The 22882-nt window shown below is 57.5% G+C and overlaps 1 protein-coding gene across 2 annotated transcripts in view; it reads left to right on the forward strand.

The window, feature by feature from the left end:
* Window positions 1-22882, forward strand: part of UHRF1 (ubiquitin like with PHD and ring finger domains 1) — a 28356-nt gene that overhangs the window by 2211 nt on the left and 3263 nt on the right. For both annotated transcript variants that reach the window (XM_049639663.1, XM_049639662.1), the window contains exons 2-12: window positions 6225-6488; window positions 7224-7384; window positions 10298-10513; window positions 16226-16326; window positions 16451-16637; window positions 17226-17349; window positions 17466-17573; window positions 17856-17960; window positions 18762-18868; window positions 21846-22008; window positions 22089-22226. In XM_049639663.1, coding sequence (XP_049495620.1) covers window positions 6225-6488; window positions 7224-7384; window positions 10298-10513; window positions 16226-16326; window positions 16451-16637; window positions 17226-17349; window positions 17466-17573; window positions 17856-17960; window positions 18762-18868; window positions 21846-22008; window positions 22089-22226 — 1674 coding nt within the window. The remainder of the gene's footprint in view (window positions 1-6224; window positions 6489-7223; window positions 7385-10297; window positions 10514-16225; window positions 16327-16450; window positions 16638-17225; window positions 17350-17465; window positions 17574-17855; window positions 17961-18761; window positions 18869-21845; window positions 22009-22088; window positions 22227-22882) is intronic.

Here is a 22882-nt window from a genome sequence, read left to right on the forward strand (position 1 = left end):
GCCGGGGGGGGTGGACAGCGGGGGGGGGGGGGGGGGGGGGAGGACGGGGACAAAGGCCTATATAGCAGCACCTCAGTGAGTCAAGTCTGCAAACAGACCAAGCTAACAGGTGATAGAAAGCCGCGCAGTTTCCAGTGGGGGCAAGAGTGCTGTTTTCACAGAATGTTCTAGAGTCCTTGTAATCCTTCCTTGCACCCCCCCCCCCAAAAAGAAACATGTAGTAGTCCAAGGGCTGCAGTGAGGTTGATTGAGCCGATAAAGCAGAACCTAGCTGAGTCTTTCTCCAGGATATGGGAGGGTTTCGTGGCCGGGTTGTTTAGGCTGAATAGGTTGGCGGTTATGTCGCTTGATTGGCGGAAATGCAAGAAGGCGGAATGGGGGCAGGGACTCGGGCGGCAGGCCCAGCCTGGGCAAGGGCGAGAGGCATCTGGCGCCCTTTTTTTTTTTTTTTTTTTTGGCTGCCCATGAAAATGACAATGGCTGTCCTTCGTGGTGACTTGAGCTCAGGTGCAGTGCTGTGCTCTTCACATAATCTCCCCACGTTCCCTGCCCAAGGAAGTGGCTGTCGTGCGGCCTGGTGAGAAAGCAGGGCGGTCATGGCCAGGTCCGGCCGGTTAGGGGTAAAGGTGCAACGAATCCGTAGGCTCTGGGTTTCTCCCCCTCGGCCTTGCTGACGCCGGCGGGGGGGGGGGGGGGGGGCTGCTCGTTCCCTGCATTTGCCGCCACTTGGGAAGTACCGATTTAGTAGATAATTTACTTTAGGAAAACAGCTAAATCGGCCTCGCAGGCCTCAAAAGCTGTGCTAAGGACAGTCTGAAGGATCAGTCTGAGTGGCGCCCTGAGAACGGCCTTGCGAGGGTCATTCGTGTCCCCGCACCCCACCAGCTCAAATTGGCTCTTCCTGAACGCTGTCCCCGATTTCCTGAAGGGCAGAGTCGCTGTCCCCGATTTCCTGAAGGGCAGAGTCAGAGTCGGGCAGCAGAGTCCTGCCCTTCAGGCTGTTCGAGGCAGGGTCCCCCCCCCTCCCCCCAGCTCCCAGCTGGAGGGCATTCCCGCTAAGCCGGGTCAGCAAACCCCTTATGTAAATATTTGTCCCTGTGAGGACTGCTCACCCCTGCCCTTGGAGATAGTATGCAAATGAATGGGCGTGTCTCAGGAGGAGCCCAATAAAACTTTATTTACAAAAACAGGTGCAGGCTAGACTGTCACACTGGCTGTAGCCTGCCAGTTACACCCCTTCCCGCCTCCATTCGGGGTCCAGGGTTCCTGTCAGGAACAGCATTGCCGCGGAATGTACTAGAACAGGTCCCCTAGGACACCGTGTTGCAGAGAGGTTTTCCCGGGCAGGGGTGCGCAAACTGTGTGGTCTCAGGAGTCCCTCGGACCCTGTTGAAGGCCCCACGGAGCTACTGGTGATGAGGAGGGGTCGTGCGTGGCCTTGAGGTGCTCACCTGCTGTCCTTGCTCTCCCCGCTGAACCGGGGAGCCCTGTCCCCTCTGCCGCATCTGGGCTCCGGCTTCACGTGTTTTCTTCTCTCCCATCTCTGTCCGTGTGTCCTGTCCGCATGTCGGGTTGCTGCAGAGCCTGGAGGCCAAGCAGGGCAGGTGAGGGGCCAGGGCTGCGCCCCCGGGAAGGGCTGCGGAGCAGTTTCCTGCTTCCTCCCTCTCCCAGCTCACCCACAGGCCCTGTCAGTGCTCCCTTCCCTCCTCCAGCTGTGGGTCCCTCCCTCCTGGTGTGAGGCTCAAGGCCCACGGTAAGCCCCTTCTGGCGTCTGTCGCCCCCACGTCTCGCTGAAATGGCTGCTCCGAGCAGACTGAAGAACCACATCTTGTCAAGCCCTGGGGCGTGTATTTCCTGGCCTCTCGTGCCTCTGGGCAGCACCCTGCACCCTGAAGAGTAGCCCTCGAGATTGTCACGAGGGGGCAGAGAGTGGGCAGCAGTGGTGGGCGTGGCAAGTTTTTAATCCCGGTTTCCAATGGGAACCAGCGTGTTTAGATGTCAAATCGTGTACGTGTTTATTTCGCCCTCGCACGGCATGCGTGGCCGAAAATTCCAAATGTCCAGGAGGCATACTTGGACTGAAAAAGAAAGACAGGGGGGCCTGGGTGGCTTGGCTGGGTGTCCGAGTCTTGTTGGCTTAGGTCCTGCTCTCACGGTTGTGGGATCGAGCCCCAAGTTAGGCTCTGTGCTGTCAGTGTGGAGCCTGCTTGAGATTCTCTCTCCCTCTCAGCCTCTTTGTCCTGCTTGCTTTTGCTCTCTGTCCCTCCAAAAAAAGAGAGAGAGACAGACAGACAGACATAAATACTGTGGGTACTTTTGCCTAGACCTGAATTGTCACTTATGGAGTTATCGGCCCCAAACCACATATACATGTTCCAGAATAGGCAGTTTGAGGGATTTTTCAGTGCAGAGTTTGGTTCTACCAGATTTTAACTTCAAGTTTAATTTTAACGTTAGGACTGCTACCATGAGGTGCAGATCACCTGTCTTTCGGCTTTTGTACTTTTTATTCATGCCATTAGCCTCCGCTGGAACTTTAGGATCCCCCTTTTTTTTTCTTTTTTTAAGATTTTATTTTTAAGTAATCTCTATATCCAGCGTGGGGCTCAAACTCACAACCCTGAGATCAAGAGTCGCACGCTCCACCCACTGAGCTGGCCAGAGGCTCTGGAATTTTAGGATCTTGAAAACGAATCCAAACGTGGAATGTTCCAGCACCTGATGCCGAACACGTTGGCATGAGGCAGGCCTGGGCCCAGCCTCTCTGCCCCATGGTTCCTGAACAGAACGTTTGTGCACAGCTTTGGGCAGGCAAGGTGGAGGGAGAGGGGCACACAACACATACCTTCTCTTACAGCAAATAATTGTGCAAGCTTCCTGTGGACTGCGGGGGCCCTGCTGGAAGGTTCCAGAAGTGGCCTCAGGAAGCAGCCAGACCGGCTTGTGAATTATGCGCTTTGCCACCTCCCGCCCGCAGCCTGAATGCCCCTTTCCCTGTCCTATTTGTGCCTCTGTCTGTGTCCTTGCTCCTGCACGGTCAGGGCTTCCTGACCCCTTGTGGACCCTAGGGGCCCGGTTGTGCTCTCCCTGGTTCCAGCTCTCTCCCACCGGCTCTCCCTTGTCCGGAGCCCAGCATGAGGCTTGATCTCATGGCTGTGAGGACATGACCTGGATCTTAGGTTCTCTGCACCATTAAAAGGAAGGTTCAGAGATTTCTAGTACACCCCGCCTCCCACGTACACCCCTCCCCCCCAGCTGTTGGCATCCCCGCTAGGGTGGCATGGCTGTTACGTTCAACGCACGGGTGACGTTAGGGTTCTTTCCTGGCGTGCGTTCTGCGGGTTTGGACACGTGTGGCGATACGTACCCGCCACTGTGGGTCAGAGGGGCCTCGCTGCCCTGAAACTGAACTTGGTGCCACGCCTGCTCAGTCCCTCCTCCCCCAGCCCCTGCTGTCTCCGTGGCTTTGCCTCTTCCACAATGTCGCAGAGCTGGAATCATACAGTACCCGCCTTTCTTGGACTCCTTTTCTTCCTTAAAAAAAACCCACAAATAATTAAATGACAGCTTTTTTGAGATGTGATTCACATACCACACCGTTCACCCCCTAAAGTGCACAGTCTGGTGCTTTTGACTATATTCACAGCATGGTGCGTCCATCACCACAGTCAAGGTTAGAACGTTCCATCACCCCAGACAGAAGCCCCATCCTTGGGGTGACTGGGTGGCTCCGTCGGTTAGGCATTCGACTTCCGCTCAGGTCATGATCTCACGGTTTGTGGGTTCGAGCCCCGCGTCGGGCTCTGTGCTGATAGTTCAGAGCCTGGAGCCTGCTTCGGATTCTGTCTCCCTCTCTCTGCCCCTCCCCCCCTCATTCTCGTTCTTTCTCTCAAAAATAAAAAACCCCCAAAAAAAAAAAAAAAAGAAGCCCCATCCCTACTAGCTGTCACTCCCTCCCCCCTCCCCTGGCACCCAGGAGTCCCCTTCCTGTCCCTGGAGGAGCCTGTTCTGGACTCACACCCCGTGTGGACTCTCGTGTCTGGTTCCCTCTCTGAGCATCAGGTGTTCAGGGTCTGTCTGCGTGGCAGCGGGTGTGGGCGCCTCGTTCCCGCTCAGGCCGAGTGACGTGTTCGTGCACGGCAAATGCGTTGTGTGTGTATCCCCCCCCCCCCCCCCACCCCCGGTTGATGGACGCTGGGTTGTTTCCGCCCTTAGGCTGCTGTGAGCCTGGCTGCTGTGCATATGGGTGTGCAGGTTGACCAGTCTGGTCTCTTCCTTCCCATCTGTGTCCCCTCTACCCATTGTCCTGTGCTGGCCCTGTGGTGGAGGGCCGGCATCATGTCTCCCCAACCCTGGCCTTCCCGTGGCACGTGGGCAGGGCTGGGCACATCGGAGGCTGCACCCTCGTGCCAGGTGAACAGGTGGGGGGGACGGGGGAGCGGGGTCGCGGAATTCCCTGTGGCCGTAGGCGAGCGTTAATGTGTTCAGGTGCATTCTTCCGGGGGAGCGGGGTGATCATTCGTCAGATTCTCCGGCCCGTGACCAGTAAAGAAAAGACTAGCAGCCAGTGCAGCAGAGGCTTTGGACCCTGAGCCGCGCTTTGGTGTGAAACATTGCCCGCCGCCTGGCCTTGGAACCACCACTTCCGGTATATCGGGAAGGAAGGAAAGTCGATTCGTATCTGCTGTCCTTTCTCTTCTTCTTTAGGACACTGCCTCTGAACCAGCGAGTTCTGCCCTCAGGGGACGGTGGGCGGTGTCTAGGGACGTCTGTGGTTGGCAGGGAGCGTGCGGGGTCGGGACTGCCGCTCCCCCGTGGTGCCCAGGAGGGTCCTGCAGGGAACAGTCCGGCCCCATGTGTCCGCAGTGCAGAAACCTGCCTTGGGGCATCGGGATAGAGCTAGATGCACCGAGGGTCCTTGCTGGGAGCTGGTGGAGCGCCCCGGGACAGTTTCTAGCAAAAGACAACTCCTTGGCCTTTTGAGCCACCGGGATGCGGCTCAGAAGGTAAAACTCCTTCACGCGCCCTTGCCAGGACGCGCCCAGGGTGGCCCACGGGAGTTGGCTGGCAGGGAGGGTTTGCTAGCAGGGACTCCGGTGGGCAGAGGGGCCGAGCGAGAGCCAGAGCCTCCAAAGGGACTGGTGACTGTTGGGTGTGTGCATCGGTGCATCTAGACAGGGTCTCCTCAGCACCGGGGACACGGGGGCTGGGTCGCTCCCTGTTGTGGGGGCCTCCCCGGCCCCGCCCGCTCATGCTGGGAGCACCCCGGTTGTGACGACCGAAACGATCCCAGGTCTCGTCGAGTGTCCCCTGGGGACAGGATCACCCTGAGCGAGACCCCCTTGGTTAGGGGGTTCCATTCACCCCCAGGAGTCTCTGCGTCCTGTAACATCCTGACCTTCTGATGTCCTGGGACGCTGCACACATTTAAATACACACGCCGAGTGGAGGGAGAGAGGGGGTGACTCGCAGACACCGGGGCTCACCCTGCTTTGGACCGTGTGACCCTGCGGGGAGTGGCTGTGCTGCCCAGTGTGGGCAGGGACTGCGCTCCCATTTTTTCCCCTAAGTAACTAGCGTGGAGTTTCTCTGCCTTCACACCATAGACATTTTTGAGCCAGGGAACCTCACCCAGCGTTCCCTGGAGGGCAGAATCGCCCTCCGTTTAGAACCGGTGATAAAGGTAATGCGTTTTTATTGTGATAAAAGTTACGAAAGACAGAATATTAAGAAAACCTCCCCAGGGCTCCTGGGTGGCTCAGGCGGTTAACCGTCCGACTCGTGATTTCAGCTCAGGGCGTGATCTCACGGTTCGTGAGTTCGAGCCCCGAGTTGGGCTCTGCGCTGATGGTCCAGAGCCTGCTTGGGAGTCTCTCTCTCTCCTCTCTCCCTGTGTCTCTCCGGCTCCCTCTCTCATAATGAATAAACGTTCAGAGAAAAAGAAAGAAAACCTCTCCTGACATGGGAGGTTATGCTGTGTGTTCACAGAACGTTTGCCGTATGACACAGGGAATATCTTTGGAGGCGTAAGGGACCCGAGGGAAGGGGTGACAGCGTGCACCCCCCGGGAGTTGATAGGTCGTGTCGTCCCGTAATCTCAGCCAGATCCTGGCCTCCGCGAGGGCAGGTGTGGTACTGTGCTCGTGGCGGAGTCCTGCCTGGCACCCGGAGGGCGAGGGCAGGTGTCTGGCGGGCCAGTGACCTTGGCCTCGGTGTCTCTGCAGATGGAGGACGGCCACACTCTCTTCGACTATGACGTCCGCCTGAACGACACCATCCAGCTCCTGGTCCGCCAAAGCCTGGTGCTCCCCCCCAGCAGCAGCAAGGAGAAGGACTCTGAACTGTCAGATACCGATTCTGGCTGCTGCCTGGGCCAGAGCGAGTCGGACAAGTCCTCCAACAGCGGCGAGGCAGCCTCAGAGGCAGACGGGAAGGCGGGCTTAGCGGATGAAGACGCGTGGGACGAGACGGAGCTCGGTCTGTACAAGGTGGGTCTCGCGCAGAAGGTTTGGGGCTGAGTGTGCTCCCCGCCCCCCGCCCGGCCAGTCTCTCCGCCCCCAGGCCGCCGGGCTGCCTGCCCCCCTGCCCCTCCATCGTCCCTGGCTTCCCAGGTGCCCGCCTGCGGTCCCAGGAGGGCGGGCAGGCTGCTCGTTCCCCGGGCGGGGCCCCCGGTCCTGCCGGGAAAATCGCCAGTGGGTGGGCTCCTGGAGCATCCCTGTGGGAACAGAATATTCCAGCATCCCCTTGTGATCCTGCGTGGTGAGTGTTGTGTCCGGGTTGTGCGGGGGTCTTCTGTGCCCTTCCCGGGGGCCGCGAAACCCCTGAATTCGCTGCCACCCTTGAGGTCAGCCAGCGTCACGTAAAGATCTGGGTTCCCAGCTTATCTCGAGAGACGGGCGTTCTGGCCTCCCCGGGGCTGCAGAGCAGAGGCGATTCTGCCCCCAGGGGACACTTGGGGACACTTGGTGACACCTGGGGACGTCTGTGGCTGTCCCCGCTCCGGGTGCTCCTGGCATCGACGGGCGGGGGGCCGGGGATGCTGCTCGGTCCCCGACAGGACCTGGGACTCCCCCGCCCGGAGGGCGACCGGGCCCCAGTGTCGGTGGTGCCGTGGGCACTTGGGTCTGATCCCGGTCCCGGAGTCCCGGGTGCCCGAGAGCCCGCGGCGTCTGCGGTCAGCGTTGCCGATCGGACCGGTGTCCTCGGTTTCTCGCCCCTGGCAGGTCAACGAGTATGTGGATGCTCGGGACACGAACATGGGGGCGTGGTTCGAGGCACAGGTTGTCAGGGTGACCAGGAAGGTACCTTCCCAAGACGAGCCCCACAGCTCTGCCTCCAGTGGGACGCCCGAAGATGACATCATTTACCACGTCAAATATGACGAGTGAGTGGCACCGAGGGGGGCCGGGCCGGGGCGTTGGCTCCGTGTACGCGGGGCCCGGAGGTTGGCACCGCCCACGCCAGCAGACCACACAGGAGGCCACCCCTCGAGGAGCCACGTCTCGGGGACCCACAGCCAGGCGGACCCCCTCCTCCTCGGGTCATCTAGTTGGAAAGGTGCCCCGCCCACCCCGCTTCCTGTCTTATTCTGTTCGTGCCTTGTGTCGCCACTGCATGAACCGGCTCCCGAGTCTCTCGTCTGTCCCTCACTGGAGTGCACGAGTACCTAGTGAGCGCTTACTGTGTGCGAGGCACGGGGAGTCCCCGTCCGTCACGGACAGGACCTCGGATGTGCTCCTCGGGTGTCTTGAGTGGCCGTCACAAGACCGCACAGGCTGGACGGCTACATGTCACAGTTCCGGAGGCTGCAGATCCCAGATCACGGGGCTGGCAGGGCCTTCCTGGCTTTTGGATGGCCGCCTTCCCACTGTGTCCTCAGGCGGCCGGTCCTTTGTGGGGCCAAGAGAGAGCCCTGGTGTCTCCTTCTCGAAGGACTCCAGTCCCGTCAGACTAGAGCCCCACCTTTATGACCTCTCTTAACGCTGCTCCCCTCACTGGAGACCCCATCTCCACGTGCACTCACATCAGGGCTTAGGGCTCCGACCTGGGGACTTTGGGGGACACGTCTCCTTCCGTAACAGAGGGCGTGCGTACCTCCCCAGGGAGTTTACATTCCGGGGGGGGGGGGGTGTAGGGGCCCCATCGGCTTCCCTGCCGGTTTCTGGCACATCCTCCCTTCACTCTGCAAAATTCACTGGAAGAGTTGGATGAAGGAGTCCGTCCCTGCAGGACCCGCGGCCTCTCGGAGGGGGTTACACACTGCGGCCTTCGGGCCGCGTCCCCAGCCCTATGCCATCCGGATTTGTGAAGAAAGCTTTATCAGAGCACATCAGCGCCCGTTTGTTTATATATTGCCTGTGGCTGTTTTGCTTGTATAGAGTTGGGTAGTTATAAACCTTAGAATATTCACTGTCTGACCCTCGGGGAAAGTTCGGCAACCCTCGGTTCTCGAACATTTGCTGGAGAAAATGAGGCGCTGCGGGCAGTCGTGATAGATCTAGGGATTCCCCTTCAGCCGAGGTGTAACCTCGTTGTTGGTGGAATGTTTCCTTCAGCCCAATTACTTGATGCCTTATTCGAGGCTGCTAGAATATCCTTGCACGTTTGGAATAATGAATTCCTATCGTAACGAGGTAAGCCCGTCTCCATAAACCGCTCCCGGTAGAGGCACGGGGAGGCAGGCAGCAGTGTTTTGCCTCCACAGATGTCCTCTGCAGTAAGCCCTGGGGCGGGGGGTGCTGCCCCAACAAAGAACGTGGCACTGCTGAGTGGCTTCTAGTAACAGAAGTTGGTGCTGTCCCCGCCCTGGACTCCAGAAGTCCACGATCAAAACCACGGGGCCGGCCGGGCGGCGCTCCCTCCGGAGGCTCTAGGGAAGGATCCCTCTTGGCTTCTTAGAGCCTCTGGTGGCGGCTGGCAGTCCTTGGCCTGTGTCCGCGTCTCTCCAGTCTTTGGCTCTGTCTTCACACGTCACTCTCCCGTCTGTCAAAGTTCCTCTTCTTGTTGTTTTGTTTTTTTCTTTTTTTTTACTGTTTATTTATTTTTGAGAGAAAGAGACAGACAGAATGCGAGCGGGGCAGGGGCAGAGAGAGAGGGAGACGCAGAATCCGAAACAGGCTCCAGGCTGAGAGCTGTCAGCACAGAGCCTGACGTGGGGGTCGAACCCACGAACGTGAGATCGTGACCTGAGCGGAAGTCGGACGCTTAACCGACGGAGCCACCCGGGTGCCCCTGTTTTTACCTTTTTAATGTTTTATTTAGTTTTGAGAGAGACAGGGAGACAGAGCGTGAGCAGGGGAGGGGCAGACAGAGAGACAGAGAGAGACAGGGAGAGACAGGGAGAGAGAGGGAGACACAAAATCCCAGGCAGGCTCTAGGCTCTGAGCTGTCAGCACAGAGCTTGACACGGGGTTCGAACTCAAAAGTCACAAGATCAGGACCTGAGCCCAAGTTGGTTGCTTAACTGACTGAGCCATCCGGGTGCCCTCCCCCCCCTTTTTTAAATGTTTGTTTATTTTTGAGAGAGAGAGAAAAACAGGAGCAGGGAGAGAGGGAGACACAGAATCCAAACGAGGCTCTGGGCTCCTAGCTGCCAGCACAGAGCCCGACGCGGGGCTCGAACCCACAAACCGTGAGATCGTGACCTGAGCCGAAGTCGGCCGCTTAACCGACTGAGCCCCCCAGGCGCCCTATTTTTTTTTTTTTTTTTTTAATTTAAAATGTTTATTTTTGAGGAGATGGGGGAAGTTGGGCAGAGAGAGAGGGAGACACAGAATCCAAAGCAGGCTCCAGGCTCAGAGCTGTCAGCACAGAGCCCGACGCAGGGGTCGAACCCACGAACGTGAGATCATGACCTGAGCCAAAGTTGGTCGCTTAACTGAGCCACCCAGGGGCCCCGTGTTGTATTTCCTCTTCTTAATAAGCACGCCGGTCATTGCATTTAGGATCCCTCCCCCCACCGTGTTGACCTCCTCTTAACTTGATGACATCTGCAGAGACCCTATTTCCAAGTGAGCTCTCCTTCCCAGGTACCAGGGATTAGTACTCCCAACATGTCTTTTTGGGGGACACACAGTTGAACCCACAGCACCTTCTGTAATCGGGGTGTGTCTTCTCTGGCTGTGTATTTTCCATACCCGCCAAGGAGATGGTTGGGGAGGGGACTTCACAGGCCACCGTGATCAACGTGACCCAAACGCACGCTGGCACAGCCTTTTCTACGTCGGCTTCTATCTCCTGCCCGGGGAGTGAAGTCGGGTGTTCCCCCCGGCATCTGAGCATGGGGTTTTCCTCCTAGCTACCCGGAGAATGGAGTGGTCCAGATGAGTCCCCGCGACGTGCGGGCCCGTGCCCGAACCATTCTGCAGTGGCAGGAGATAGAGGTCGGCCAGGTGGTCATGCTCAACTATAACCCCGACAACCCCAAGGAGCGTGGCTTCTGGTACGATGCGGAAATCCTGCGCAAGCGTGAGACGCGGACGGCACGGGAGCTGTATGCCAACGTCAGGCTCGGGTGAGTGGGACGCCGGGCCCTGCGGCTGTCCGGCCGGCGCCGTCTGGGGGAGGCCCTCGGCCTCTGCCACACGCTCACTCGGGGGACCGTCTCCGAGCCCTGAGCCCCGACAGTGGAGATTTCAAGGTGCCTTTCTCTCTTTTTTGTGCTGTTTTGCGTTTGGTGAATAGTCATAATCTCAAATGGGTCAAAGTCCGGACGGTACCAAAGGAGTATTCTCGCTTCTTCTCTTTCCCTTGGTCACCCGCTTGTCCTTTCTGGAGACCTGTCTTCTTGCGACCTGCCAGGGATATTCTGCGCATAAGCAGGCATAGACACGCACAGAAGCAAAGCACATGTAGGGATGTACTCCACATCAGGGCTCGGCAAACTGCAGTCCGCAGACCAGATCCGGCCCTCTGCCTGTTTTGGCAAATAAAGTTTTTTTTTTTTTAATTTTTTTTTTTTTTTTTTTAACGTTTATTTATTTTTGAGACAGAGAGAGACAGAGCATGAACGGGGGAGGGGCAGAGAGAGAGGGAGACACAGAATCGGAAGCAGGCTCCAGGCTCTGAGCCATCAGTCCAGAGCCCGACGCGGGGCTCGAACTCACGGACCGTGAGATCGTGACCTGAGCTGAAGTCGGACGCTTCACCGACTGAGCCACCCAGGCGCCCCATTGGCAAATAAAGTTTTATTGGCACACAGCCACGCCCATCTCTTCAACGGTTATCTGTGGCTGCTTTGGTGTCACAAGGGCAGAGTTGATTAGTTGGGAAAGAGAGTGTGTGGCCTGCAAAGCCAAAAATAGTTACCGTCTGGCCCTTTGCAGGAAGTGTGTGCCAAGCCCTACTCTACCTTGCCTCTGTGTGTGTGTGTGTGTGTGTGTGTGTGTGTGTGTATGTGAGAGAGAGAGAGAGAGAGAGAAAATATATATAACAGAAAACTTACTATGTTAAGCCTTCCCAAGCACACAGCTCAGGGGCATCAAACATACTTACACTGTTGTGTAGCTACTCCCACCATCTGTCTCCAGAACTTTCCATCTCCCCAAATTGAGACTCTGTCCCCATGAAACACTGACTGCCTGCCCCCTGCCCCACCCCTGGGTCCCACCATCTACTCTTTGTCTCTGTGGATGGGACTCTTCTTGGGACCTCCAGTGAGTGGGGTCACATAGGACGTGTCCTTCTGTGTCTGGCTTCTGTCACTGCGCACAGTGTCCTCCGGGTCCATCCACGTTGTAGCAGATGTCAGGATTTCCTTCTTGTGGTTGAATAATATTCCACCATATGTATTATGTATACGTACACAAGTATTTGGGTAACAGTGTCCTAAGCACAGGTACAACAAGTGCAAAGGTCCTGGGGCAGGGCCATCCCTGGCGCATTTGTAGTCTGAGGAGAAAGCCAGTGGGGTGGACTGGAGGGAAAGAAGGTGGGAGGAACCAAGACTGTGGGAGTCTCCAAGCATCATGGAGACGTACGGATCTGGTGTTCATTGTCTGTCGCGGCCAGCCATTGGAGCGTTTAAGCCCAGGAGCCACACGCTTTGGCCTACAGTTAAGAATCCTAGCTCTGGTGGCCGAGAGGGGAATGGACTGTAGGGGGCAGTGTGGGAGCAGGGACACCAGGGCAGAGGCTGATGCTGGCATTTAGGAGCAAGGTCCTGGGGCTCAGGCCAGGCTGCAGCTATGTCATTGCTAACAAAGAACCAGTGTGTTATTTCATTGCTGGTCTCTATTTTCTTGTTTCCTTTTTTTTAATGTTTGTTTTTGAGAGAGAAAGAGGGAGAGGGAGCATGAGCAGGGGAGGGGCAGAGAGAGAGGCAGACACAGAATCAGAAGCAGGTTCCAGGCTCTGAGCTGTGAGCACAGAGCCTGACGTGGGGCTTGAACCCACCCCAGATCATGACCTGAGCCGAAGTCGGGCGCTTAACCGACTGAGCCACCCAGGCGCCCCTGTGTTTTCTTGTTTTCAATGTCATTGATTTCTGCTTTCATCTTTTAAATTTGCTCCCTTCTTGTTTCTTTGGGTTCTCTTCCTTTTCTAGTTTCTTGAGGTAACAACTTACACTATTGATCTGAGCCGTTTTCTTTCCTAACATCAGCACTCAGTGCTATACGTTTCCCTCTGAGCACTGCCCTAACTGCTTTCCACATATTTTGCTATGTTGTATTTTTTCTTTTTCTTCACCGTTCAATTTTTTTTTTTTTTTTTTTCCTTTGAGACTCTCCCTTTGGCTCCTGGCTCCTTTAGAAGTATTGAGTTTCATTCCCAGGTATTCAGAGACTTTTGAGCTGTCCTTCTGTTGCTGATTTCTAACTGGACTTTATTGTGGTCAGAGAACATACTCTGTGTGATTTCACTTCCAAATATGTTGAGGTTTGTTTTATGGCCCCTGCTAGGGAGGGTCTAACTTGGTGAATATTCTGGGGTTCCTTAAAAAAAAGTATATTCTGTTGGTGGGCAGAATGTCCTGCTTAACTCTGTGAGAGTCTGTTCTCTGGTGGTGCTCACTACTGATCCTTGCTGCTTGTCTGTCTGGTTCTCCGTCAGGTGCCCCGTGTGGCCCTGCGGCCAGAAGGCCCGAAGGCCTGCTCTCGCTGTGGGGCGCGTCTGCCTCTCTTGCACAGTTGGGAGGCTCTTGTCTGGTGCACACACCTTTAGGGCAGTTCCGTCCTCCTGGTCAAAGATCTTTCCGTTGTGTTAGTTTTCCTGGCTCCGCGGGGAGGGTATGATATACCTGCTTGGCTTTTGCAAGTTATCATTTGCATGCTGTGTCCTTTTCTTCCCTTTGACTTTCCAACCGATGTGGTTGAATTGGAAGCGACGTTCCCATACACAGGATACAACTGGGTTGTTTTTTAATCCACTTTGCCATCTTGCCTCTTAATTGGCACGTTTAGACCGTTCACGCTTCTGGTAATCGTGCTGTGCTGGGACTTTGTTCCCCCTTTGTTTCCTCCGTTGCCCGTGGGTCACTTAAAACGTGTTACAGGATTCTGTGCAGATTTGCGTGTGGTCTCCCGAGTGTATCGCTGTGCGTGGTTTTCCTAGTGGTTTCTCTGGATTTCACTGTAAACACGTGACATACTGGTGGTCACTTTTGCCACTTGGGGTGAAGAGTAGAAACCTGTCTTCGTTTCTGTCCCTTCATAGTCCCGGAGAAGCGGACGGTGTCAGGATCTGTGTTTCAGTCCTCCCCTATGGCCTTGAGGACGCGCACGGAGGCTAATCTGTCGTATGTGCCCACACTTGTGCCCTTTCTGTTTTTCTCTCCTCCTTGTGCTCCTCAGATGCCTTCCTGTATAATTTCCTACCTGTCGAGGAACTTCCTTCGCCTTCCTGCAAGGGCGTGTCCACTAGCAATGGATTCTTGTCACTTTCCTTCCTCTGACAATGCCACTGCCCCCAGCGTAGTGAGGTAACGCCCAGGCGTTGAGCCGTCGCATCCATGCGTCTCTTGCGGGTTATTTCCGTAAGGTGACTCTTCCTAAGAAACTTAGTTGTAATAGTGTCATCACGACGCAAAGAAGAATCGCAATTTTTTTTCACTTTTTAACTGATGCACCTTAAGTGGCCTCTATGCCTAATGCGGGGCTCGAGCCCACGACCCCAAGATCGAGGGTCACATGCTCCACCGCCTGAGCCAGCCCGGCGCCCCGGTCCTAATTTCTTGGTAACGTGTTCCGTCGTTGGTTCGTCTTCTAATCATCTCACCTTTTTTTCCTCTGTCATCCGTTTGGTCGGGATCTGTGTAACGTGCACGGGCTTCGGTTAGGTTCCCATATATCGTTCAAGCTGCTGTTCCCTTTCAGTCTCCGGTCCTTTGCTGTCCCCCTTTCCTGACCGGGCTCTCTGTTGCAGAAGCCGGGTTGTTTGTGCCAAAGCATCCCCGCAGCGGGGTTTTGCCTTGCGCACCTCCCAGCGCCGCCTCCTACGCGCCTTTTCCCCCGGGCTTCCTGTGAACTGGTGGGGCGACCTGGGCCTATGTGGCCCAGGGCCGTGGCTGTGGCCACTCGTGCTGTCGAGCACCAAAACGTGGCCAGCACGAGCTGAGCCGTGCCGGGAGGGTGAGATGCACACTGGGCGTCAGGACTTTGTGCTGGAAAAGAACACCAAGTAGCTCGTTAACGGTGCCGTAACGGTCCTCCCGGGTTGAAATAATATTCTGTGTACGTTGGGTTACATGGAACGCATTCCCATCAATTCCGTTGCTTTTAAAAAAAAATTTTTTTTTTAACATTTATTCGTTTTTTGGGAGACAGAGAGAGACAGTACGAGCAGGGGAAGGACAGAGAGAGAGGGAGACACAGAATCCGAAGCAGCTCCAGGCTCCGATCTGTCAGCACAGGGCCTGACGTGGGGCTTGAACCCACGGATAGAGAGATCATGCCCTGAACCAAAGTCAGATGCTCAACCGACTGAGCCACCCAGGCGCCCCTTGCTTTGTTTTTCGTTTTTAATGTTTATTTATTTTTGAGAGAGAGACAGAGCATGAGCAGGGGAGGGGCGGAGAGAGGGAGACAGAATCCAAAGCAGACTCCAGCTCTGAGCTGTCGGCATGGAGCCCAATGTGGGGCTTGAACTCCTGAACCACGAGATCATGACCTGAGCCGAAGTTGGACGCTCAACCAACTGAGCCACCAAGATGCCCCCGGTTCGTTGTTGTTGTTGTTTAAAGCTTATATATGTATTATTTTGAGAGAAAGAGTGCAAGTGGGGGAGGGGCAGAGAGAGAGGGAGAGAGAGAATCCCAAGCAGGCTCTGTACTCTCAGCACAGAGCTGGATGCAGGGCTTGAACTCATGAACCACAGGCTGCTGACCTGAGCCAAAGTCAGATGCTTAACCAAGTGAGCTACCCAGGCACCCCGAGTTCCATCCGTTTTTACTTTTCCAGGATGGTTGTTAGCAAACGTAGAATTCCACAGGTGGCCCATGTTGGTGACCACATTCGGTTGCCGTTGGGGACGTTGTTGATGGAGTTGTTGGATTGATGCCTGGAGGTCATTGTTTTCTTTTAAATGTCTGTTTCATTTTGAGCTTGGAGCCTGATGTTTGATCTCAAAAACACCGTGAGATTATGACATGAGCTGGAATCAAGACTGGGACGCTTGGGGGCGCCAGGGTGGCTCAACTGGCTGAGCATCTGACTTTGGTTCGGGGCATGATCTCACAGCTTGTGGGTTCGAGCCCCGCCTCGGGCTCTGTGCTGACAGCTCAGAGCCTGGAGCCCGCTTCGGATTCTGTGTCTCCCTCTCTCTCTGCCCCTCCCCTGCTCCGGCTCTGTCTCTGGAAAAAAAAAAAAAAAAAGCCAGACACTTAACTAAAGCACCCTGGCGCCCCTCACTGGGGGTCCCTTTAAGCTATCAGAGTTTTCCTAGTCTGAGACCAGGAAATTGAATCAGACTTTACCTGTAGGTTTTGTATGTGGGGCCTAACTCGATCGGTCTTGCCTGCCGCAAGGTTAGACATTATTTGCTCAGACGCATCACGTGATGAAACCCCGGTGTGTGTGTCGTTTCCATCTGGTTTCTGAGCCGGCAGGACTTGAGCTGGCGAGGGGAGGAGCTCCGTGGACGCTCGCGGCCCCCGCGGCCCCCGTAGCATCGGGACCAGAGCTGCCCGTGCGCTCTGCGAGCCGCCGCGTTAGGTGGCAGGGTCCCCGCCGAGGCCCCCGGGGCGGGTCCGCCAGCGGGACCGGTCTCGCTAACGGCTTCCGCCTCACAGGGACGATTCTCTCAATGACTGTCGGATCATCTTCGTGGACGAGGTGTTCAAGATCGAGCGCCCGGGCGAGGGGAGCCCCGTGGTGGAAAACCCGATGAGAAGTGAGTTCGGGCCCCGCCCCACCGCGTGTTCCGCGTCGGGCGTGGCGTGGGGTGGGGGGGCGGCTCCCGTCCCGACCGTGCCCGGCCGGCGCCGCCCGCGCTGAGCCCGCCGTCCCGTGCGCAGGGAAGAGCGGGCCCTCGTGCAGGCACTGCAGAGACGACGAGAACAAGGCCTGCCGCGTGTGCGCCTGCCACCTGTGCGGGGGCAAGCAGGACCCGGACAAGCAGCTCATGTGCGACGAGTGCGACATGGCCTTCCACACCTACTGCCTGCGCCCGCCCCTCAGCAGCATCCCCAAGGAGGACGAGTGGTGAGCGGGCGGGCCGGGGCCGGGGGGGGGGGGGGGGAGCGTCACGGCACGTCTGGAGCGCGGCCTCTCGGCCACCGCGCTCCCGTGGACGGGGCGGTGGCGACGGGCTCGGCTCCGGGCCGGGGACGCCCCCCCCCCCACCTGTTCGGGCTCGTTGCCGCCGCTCCTCGTGGCTGTCGTTCGCACACCTCGCCCTCGCCGGGGTGGGGAAACCGAGTCTGCGGCCGCGAGCAGGTGCCCGTCGAGCGTCCCCGCGTGTGTCCCGTATCCCAGCCGGGTTTGCCCTCGTCGTCGGGAGGCCCTGGGAATTCCCGTGGGAGAGGGACAAGCGTCTGCCGTCCAGTAGAACGTTCCGGGGCGAGGGGAACGTTCCGCCCTGCCCTGCCCTGCCCTGCCCTGCCCGGTGGGGTCGCTCGCCACGCGTGAGCCGTGAGCGGGGCTTCTCGTTTATCGTGCCGGCATCGAAATGGAAACGCCCCCCCTCCCCCAGCGCAGGATGGCAGGGAGTCGCGGAGCCGGTGTGTCCGCGGTGTGGGGCCCGAGGGACGGGCCGGGCGCGGGCCGGAGGTGACGCCCCTGCCGTCGCAGGTATTGCCCCGAGTGTCGGAACGACGCCAGCGAGGTGGTGCTGGCCGGGGAGAAGCTGAAAGAGAGCAAGAAGAAGGCGAAGATGGCATCCGCCACGTCCTCCTCCCAGCGGGACTGGGGCAAGGTGAGGCGGCCCCGCCCCGCCCCGCGCCCCGCCCCCGCCCCCGCGCCCCGCCCCCTGCCGCCCTTCCTGGCCCGCCAGCGCTCAAACTGCTCTTGCCTCTGTTTCCGGACCCACAGGGCATGGCGTGCGTGGGCCGTACCAAGGAGTGCACCATCGTCCCGTCCAACCACTACGGACCCATCCCGGGGATCCCCGTGGGCACCATGTGGAGGTTCAGAGTCCAGGTACCCCCGACTTCCTGGGCTCTGGGGCCTCAGAGGCCCCCGCCCCTGGGCGAGGGCCACCCCGAGGGAAGGCGGCAGGGCTGGGCTTCAGGCCGGTTCCTTCCAGGGTGTGGCTCAGACTCGGGTGTCTGAGGAAGAGGCTCTCCTAACGGGTGATGACGCCTTTGGCAGAAGAGTCCCGCCGCTGGCTTTGAAAGTGGGAGGGAGCCAGGGCAGTGGGGTTGAGCGTCTCTGTCGCGGCCAATCCCGAGGGCGCCATTTATTTCTCGGTGATCGTTGTAGGTCAGCGAGTCAGGGGTCCATCGACCTCACGTGGCGGGCATCCACGGCCGGAGCAACGACGGGGCTTACTCCCTGGTCCTGGCCGGCGGATACGAGGACGACGTGGTGAGTGGGGGGGAGATGGTCTGGAGTCATAAAACAAAACTGTGGGAAATGCACATAAACTTCATCATCGTCACCATCTCTAAGCGCACAGCTCAGCGGCATCAGGCACACACACGCTGTTCTACGGCCGCCCCTGCCGTCTGTCTCCAGATCCTTCCATGTCCCAATCTGGGACTCTGTCCCCATGAAGCACGGACTCCCCCCGCCGGCTCCCGCCATCCATCCACTCTCTGACTCTGTGGATGGGACTCCTCTGGGGACCCCCTGTGCGTGGGGTCACGCGGGACGTGTCCTTCTCCGTCCGGCTCCTGTCACCGTGCGCGGTGTCCTCCGGGTCCGTCCACGCGGTGGCAGGCGGCAGGACGTCCTTCCTTCCTGAGGCTGGGTCATGTTCCGGCGTGTGGATGGACACGCTGTGAATCCTTCATCCACCAACGGACGCTGGGGTTGTTTGCACGTTTAGCTGTTGTGGACCGTGCTTCCCTGAGCGTGGGTGTGCAAACACCTTCTCAAGGCCCCGTTTTCAGTTCTTTGGGGCCTAGACCCAGGAGTGGGACCTGCCGCTTCGTATGGCAGTTTTGTTTTTAACTTTTCAAGGAACCTTCGTACCCTTTTCCATCGTGGCTGTGCCAGTTTGCGTTCTTACTCGTCCCTCACGGCGTCCCGATTTGTCCACGTCCCTGTCTGCACTCGTCACGTTCTTTGTCTCTGTTGACATCCTAACGGGCGGGTGTGGGTTTGTTTTCGGTGGAGTCTGTGCTCCTGTGTGTGGAGGGCTCAGCCTGTCCTTCTCTGTTTCAGGACCACGGGAATTCTTTCACGTACACGGGCAGCGGTGGTCGAGATCTTTCTGGCAATAAGAGGACCGCGGAGCAGTCTTGTGATCAGAAGCTCACGAACACCAACAGGTCTGCCGAAGCGGGTTTTCTTACTTGTTCGCCAGCCGTGCCTCCGCCTCGTCCTGTGGCAGCTGCACAGGGGTGGGGTTGGTTCTGTTTTGGGGTGTCCTGTCCAGGAAGTTAGCGTCCCATTAAGAGTGCGGTGGAGGGGCGCCTGGGTGGCTCAGTGGGTTAAGCGTCCAACCTCAACTCGGGTCATGATCTCGCGGTTCGTGAGTTGTAGCCCTGCCTGTCGGGCTCTGTGCTGTCAGCACAGAGCCTGCTTCGGGTCCTGTCTCTCTCTCTCTCTGCCCCTCCCCTGCTCACGTGTGCGCGTTCTCTCTCTCTTTCTCAAAAGTAAACAAACATTAAAAAAAGTCTGCCATTTAAAAAAAAGGAAAAGTGGTAGAACGTAGGGATGATGAACATCCATTTTTTTTACCTTCCTTTTGCTAAAGTCCTTCAGATGTGTTAAAGGAAACTTTTTCCCTAAAAGGCCAGATGATAGATATTTTTGGCTTTGTGGGCCGCATGGTCTCTGTTGTAACCATCCAGTGCTGCCATCGTGGCACAAAAGCAGCCTCAGAGCCCATGTAAATGAATAAGCATGGTTGTGTTTCAGCAAAACTTTATTTGCAAAACCGAGTGGCGGGCCAGTGATTGCCGACCCCGCACTGTAGATTGGCAACGGATTTTATAAGCACAAAAAGCATCTTGAAACCGAGAAAATGACAAGAGATGCGATGACCTAAATGTTACACGTTGCATCAATAAAACCCATATGTAGAATGAAAAGGCAGATGACTATTTGGGGGACAAGTCTGCTATGGACATGGTATGTGATAGCTGTGTTCTCGTATATAAAGAGCTGTTGCAGATCAATAAGAAAAGCTAATAGGGAATCGCAAAAGACAGGTCGTTCACAAAGGAAATGCACATCCTTAATGACCACGAAAGCTTACTCCGTGTTGGTAATCAGAGAATACAGATTGAAGCGATGGTAAACTCCTATTTTTTTCCCCTGTAAAATTGGCCAAAACCTCTAAAATGTTGAGAAATGTCAAGACCGAGACTAGTGTTCCACCGTTGGTAGAAATACAGATGCGGGGGTGCCTGGGTGGCTCTGTTGGTTAAGCATCTGACTTTGGCTCATGTCATGGTCTCAGGGTTCGTGAGTTCGAGCCCCGTATTGGGTGAACTTAAGCCCTGCTTTGGGATTCTCCTTCCCTCCCTCTCTCTCTGTCTCTCTCTCTGCCCCTCGCTCAGTTGTGCTCTCTCAAAAATAAAAGAAAAAAGAAACACAGGTGGGTGCCACCTTCTGGGAAAGTTATCTATATGTATAGAGAGCCTTGAAAACGTTCCTATCCGTGACCCCGTAATTCTGCTTTGGAAATGTGTTTGTGAGACACGAGAGCATGAAAATCTTATGTGTGGTGACCTGTGTATATTTTTAAGATTTTATTTTTAAAGTTTATTTTTTGGGGAGAGAGAACGTGCACGCGTGCATGAGTGGGGACGGGGTGGAGAGGGGGAGACAGAACTCCAAGCAGGCTCCGTGATGTCAGTGCAGAGCCCGACGTGGGGCTTGAATTCACAAACCGCAAGATCATGACCTGAGCCGAAATCAGGAGTCAGATACCTGGTGACTGAGCCCCTCCCCTCCCCCCCGCACCTCTATACGTAGTGATACTTATCATACCGTTGTCTAAAATCGCAGAATTCAGGGGGCCTGGGTGGCTCATTCGGTGAAGCGTCCGACTTCAGCTCAGGTCACGATCTCGAGGTTGGTGGGTTCGAGCCCCGCGTCGGGCTCTGCGCTGGTGATGCGGAGCCTGCTGGGGATCCTCTCTGTCCCTCCCCTGCTCGTGCGCTTTCTCCCCCTCTCCCCTCCTCTCTCAGATAAATAAACTTAAGTAAATAAACAAAATCGCAGAACAAGTAACTAAATACGGCGGGGGGGGGGGGGGGCGGCGTGCTTTGTTACACAGTTATTTGTCTAGTGGAGTATCTTAGTTTCAGTGGCTGTTGGGAGCCGTGTTCAGGAAAGCCTGGACGGTGTGGGGTCTGCCCTGAGCTCACTTTCGGGATGAGAGCTGGACCCACGCCTCTGTAGTCATCCTCAGGAAGCGTGTGTCCACAGCAGCTCGTCTCTCCTTCTGAGCCACGAAGACGCTGCCGGTCGTCCGTGCTGAGCCTGACCCCCGGTCCGCCTGTCCCGGGGCCTCCGTGCCCCTCGGTGGGACGGGCCTCCCAGCCCCGCGTGGCTTCGCACACCTCCGCGTGGTGTGTTCGTGTCCTGCGCCTCCTCCTGTCATAAAACACCACAAGCGGGTGGTTTGTAAAACAACAGGAATTCGTTCTTGCGTAATTCTGGAGCCCAAACCCTGAAATCCCGGGGTCGGCAGGGCCGTGCTTCCTGTGAAGCCTGTGGGGGAGCATCCCCCCTCCCCCCCACCGCCCCGGCCTCTTCCAGCTGCTGGCAGCCGCTGGCGGTCTCTGGTGTCCCGTGGCTTGTGGGTGCGTCCCTCCAGCCTTTGCCTCCTTCACGTGGGCTTCTCCCCCGGGTGCTGTGCCTCCGTTCCTTTTTCCTTTTTTTTAACGTTTTTAAAGCTCTTAAAACTTATTTTGAGAGAGACAGCAAGCGGGGGAGGGGCGGAGAGACAGAGAGAGACCGAATCCCAAGTGGGGCTCTGCACGCTCAGCCCAGAGCCGGACCCGGGGCTCGACCTCGCGAACCATGAGATCATTCATGGCCTGAGCCGAGACCAAGAGTCGGATGCTGAACCGACTGAGCCACCCAGACAACCCCCCCCCCCCCGTACCCTTTTCCCATAAGGACAGTCAGGGCCACACTAGCCCACTCTGATCTCTTTTGAACGTGACCCCCATCTGCCACACCCTCTTTCCAGAGAAGGTCAGGCCCGCGCCCTAGCGGTGAGAGCGTGAGCCTCTCTTTCACGGGGACGCCGGCCGGCCTCTCCCTCACGGGGCCTCCCTCTCCCCACAGGGCGCTGGCCCTGAACTGCAGCGCCCCCATCAACGACCGCAAAGGGGCCGAGGCCAAGGACTGGCGGTCGGGGAAGCCGGTGCGGGTCGTGCGGAACGTCAAGGGTCGGAAGCACAGCAAGTACGCCCCCGCCGAGGGCAACCGGTACGACGGCATCTACAAGGTGAGCGGCCCTGCCTGCCCCCGCCGGCCCCGCGCGGCCCCAGACCCCACACGGTGCTGACGCGGCCGCGCTGCCCGCAGGTCGTGAGGTACTGGCCGGAGAAGGGCAAGTCCGGCTTCCTGGTGTGGCGCTACCTGCTCCGGCGGGACGACGCGGAACCCGGTCCCTGGACGAAGGAGGGGAAGGACCGGATCAAGAAGCTGGGGCTGACCATGCAGGTGCGTCCGGGCCGGGCCTGTCGTCTCTCGCCTGGGAGCCCCGCCCTGGACTCCTCTGGCCTAATGTCTGCGGAGCCGGGAGCTGCCCCGCGACGCGCCTCGTCTTCCCGGCCGGTCGCTGGGGATCGGGGCAGAGCCTGCCTCAGGGAGCTTCGGGCAGCGAGGGCCCGGACAGTGGGGGCCTGCCTTCCCGGCCGGAAGCTCCCCCAGGTTCCTGTGATCTTAAATGACTTCCGGGCACCTGGTTGCCCCTCGCGGGCTGTACCCTTGGGATCGTTCAGCCCGTGGATTTTGGGGGTGGGCGGGTGGTGTTTGTGTTCGTGGTTCGAGGGTGGAGAACCACACTTCCTTGTGCGAGCCGTGTTCCGGGAGGGGTTCGTGTGAAATCCGCGCGGAATCCGGTTTCCTCCTTTTCGCCAGGCTCCACGGCGCCCCCCAGGCAAACCCACAAAACCCGTGTGACGTGGGGAGGGGTACGCCCTCCGAGCACTCGCTCACCTCCGCCCAGCAGCCGGGGCGCCCACCTCCCGATCCCATCTCCCAGGGCTCACCCGGTGCGGGGCACGCCTTTGCTGCACCATAATTATGGCTTTTCTGTTCGTTACGGCGAGTCTCTACAGCTGATAAGTCGGTGTGGGACTATTTAAGGAATCTTA

This window comes from Panthera uncia, chromosome A2 (assembly GCF_023721935.1).
Source record: "Panthera uncia isolate 11264 chromosome A2, Puncia_PCG_1.0, whole genome shotgun sequence".
Taxonomy (NCBI): Eukaryota; Metazoa; Chordata; class Mammalia; order Carnivora; family Felidae; genus Panthera; species Panthera uncia.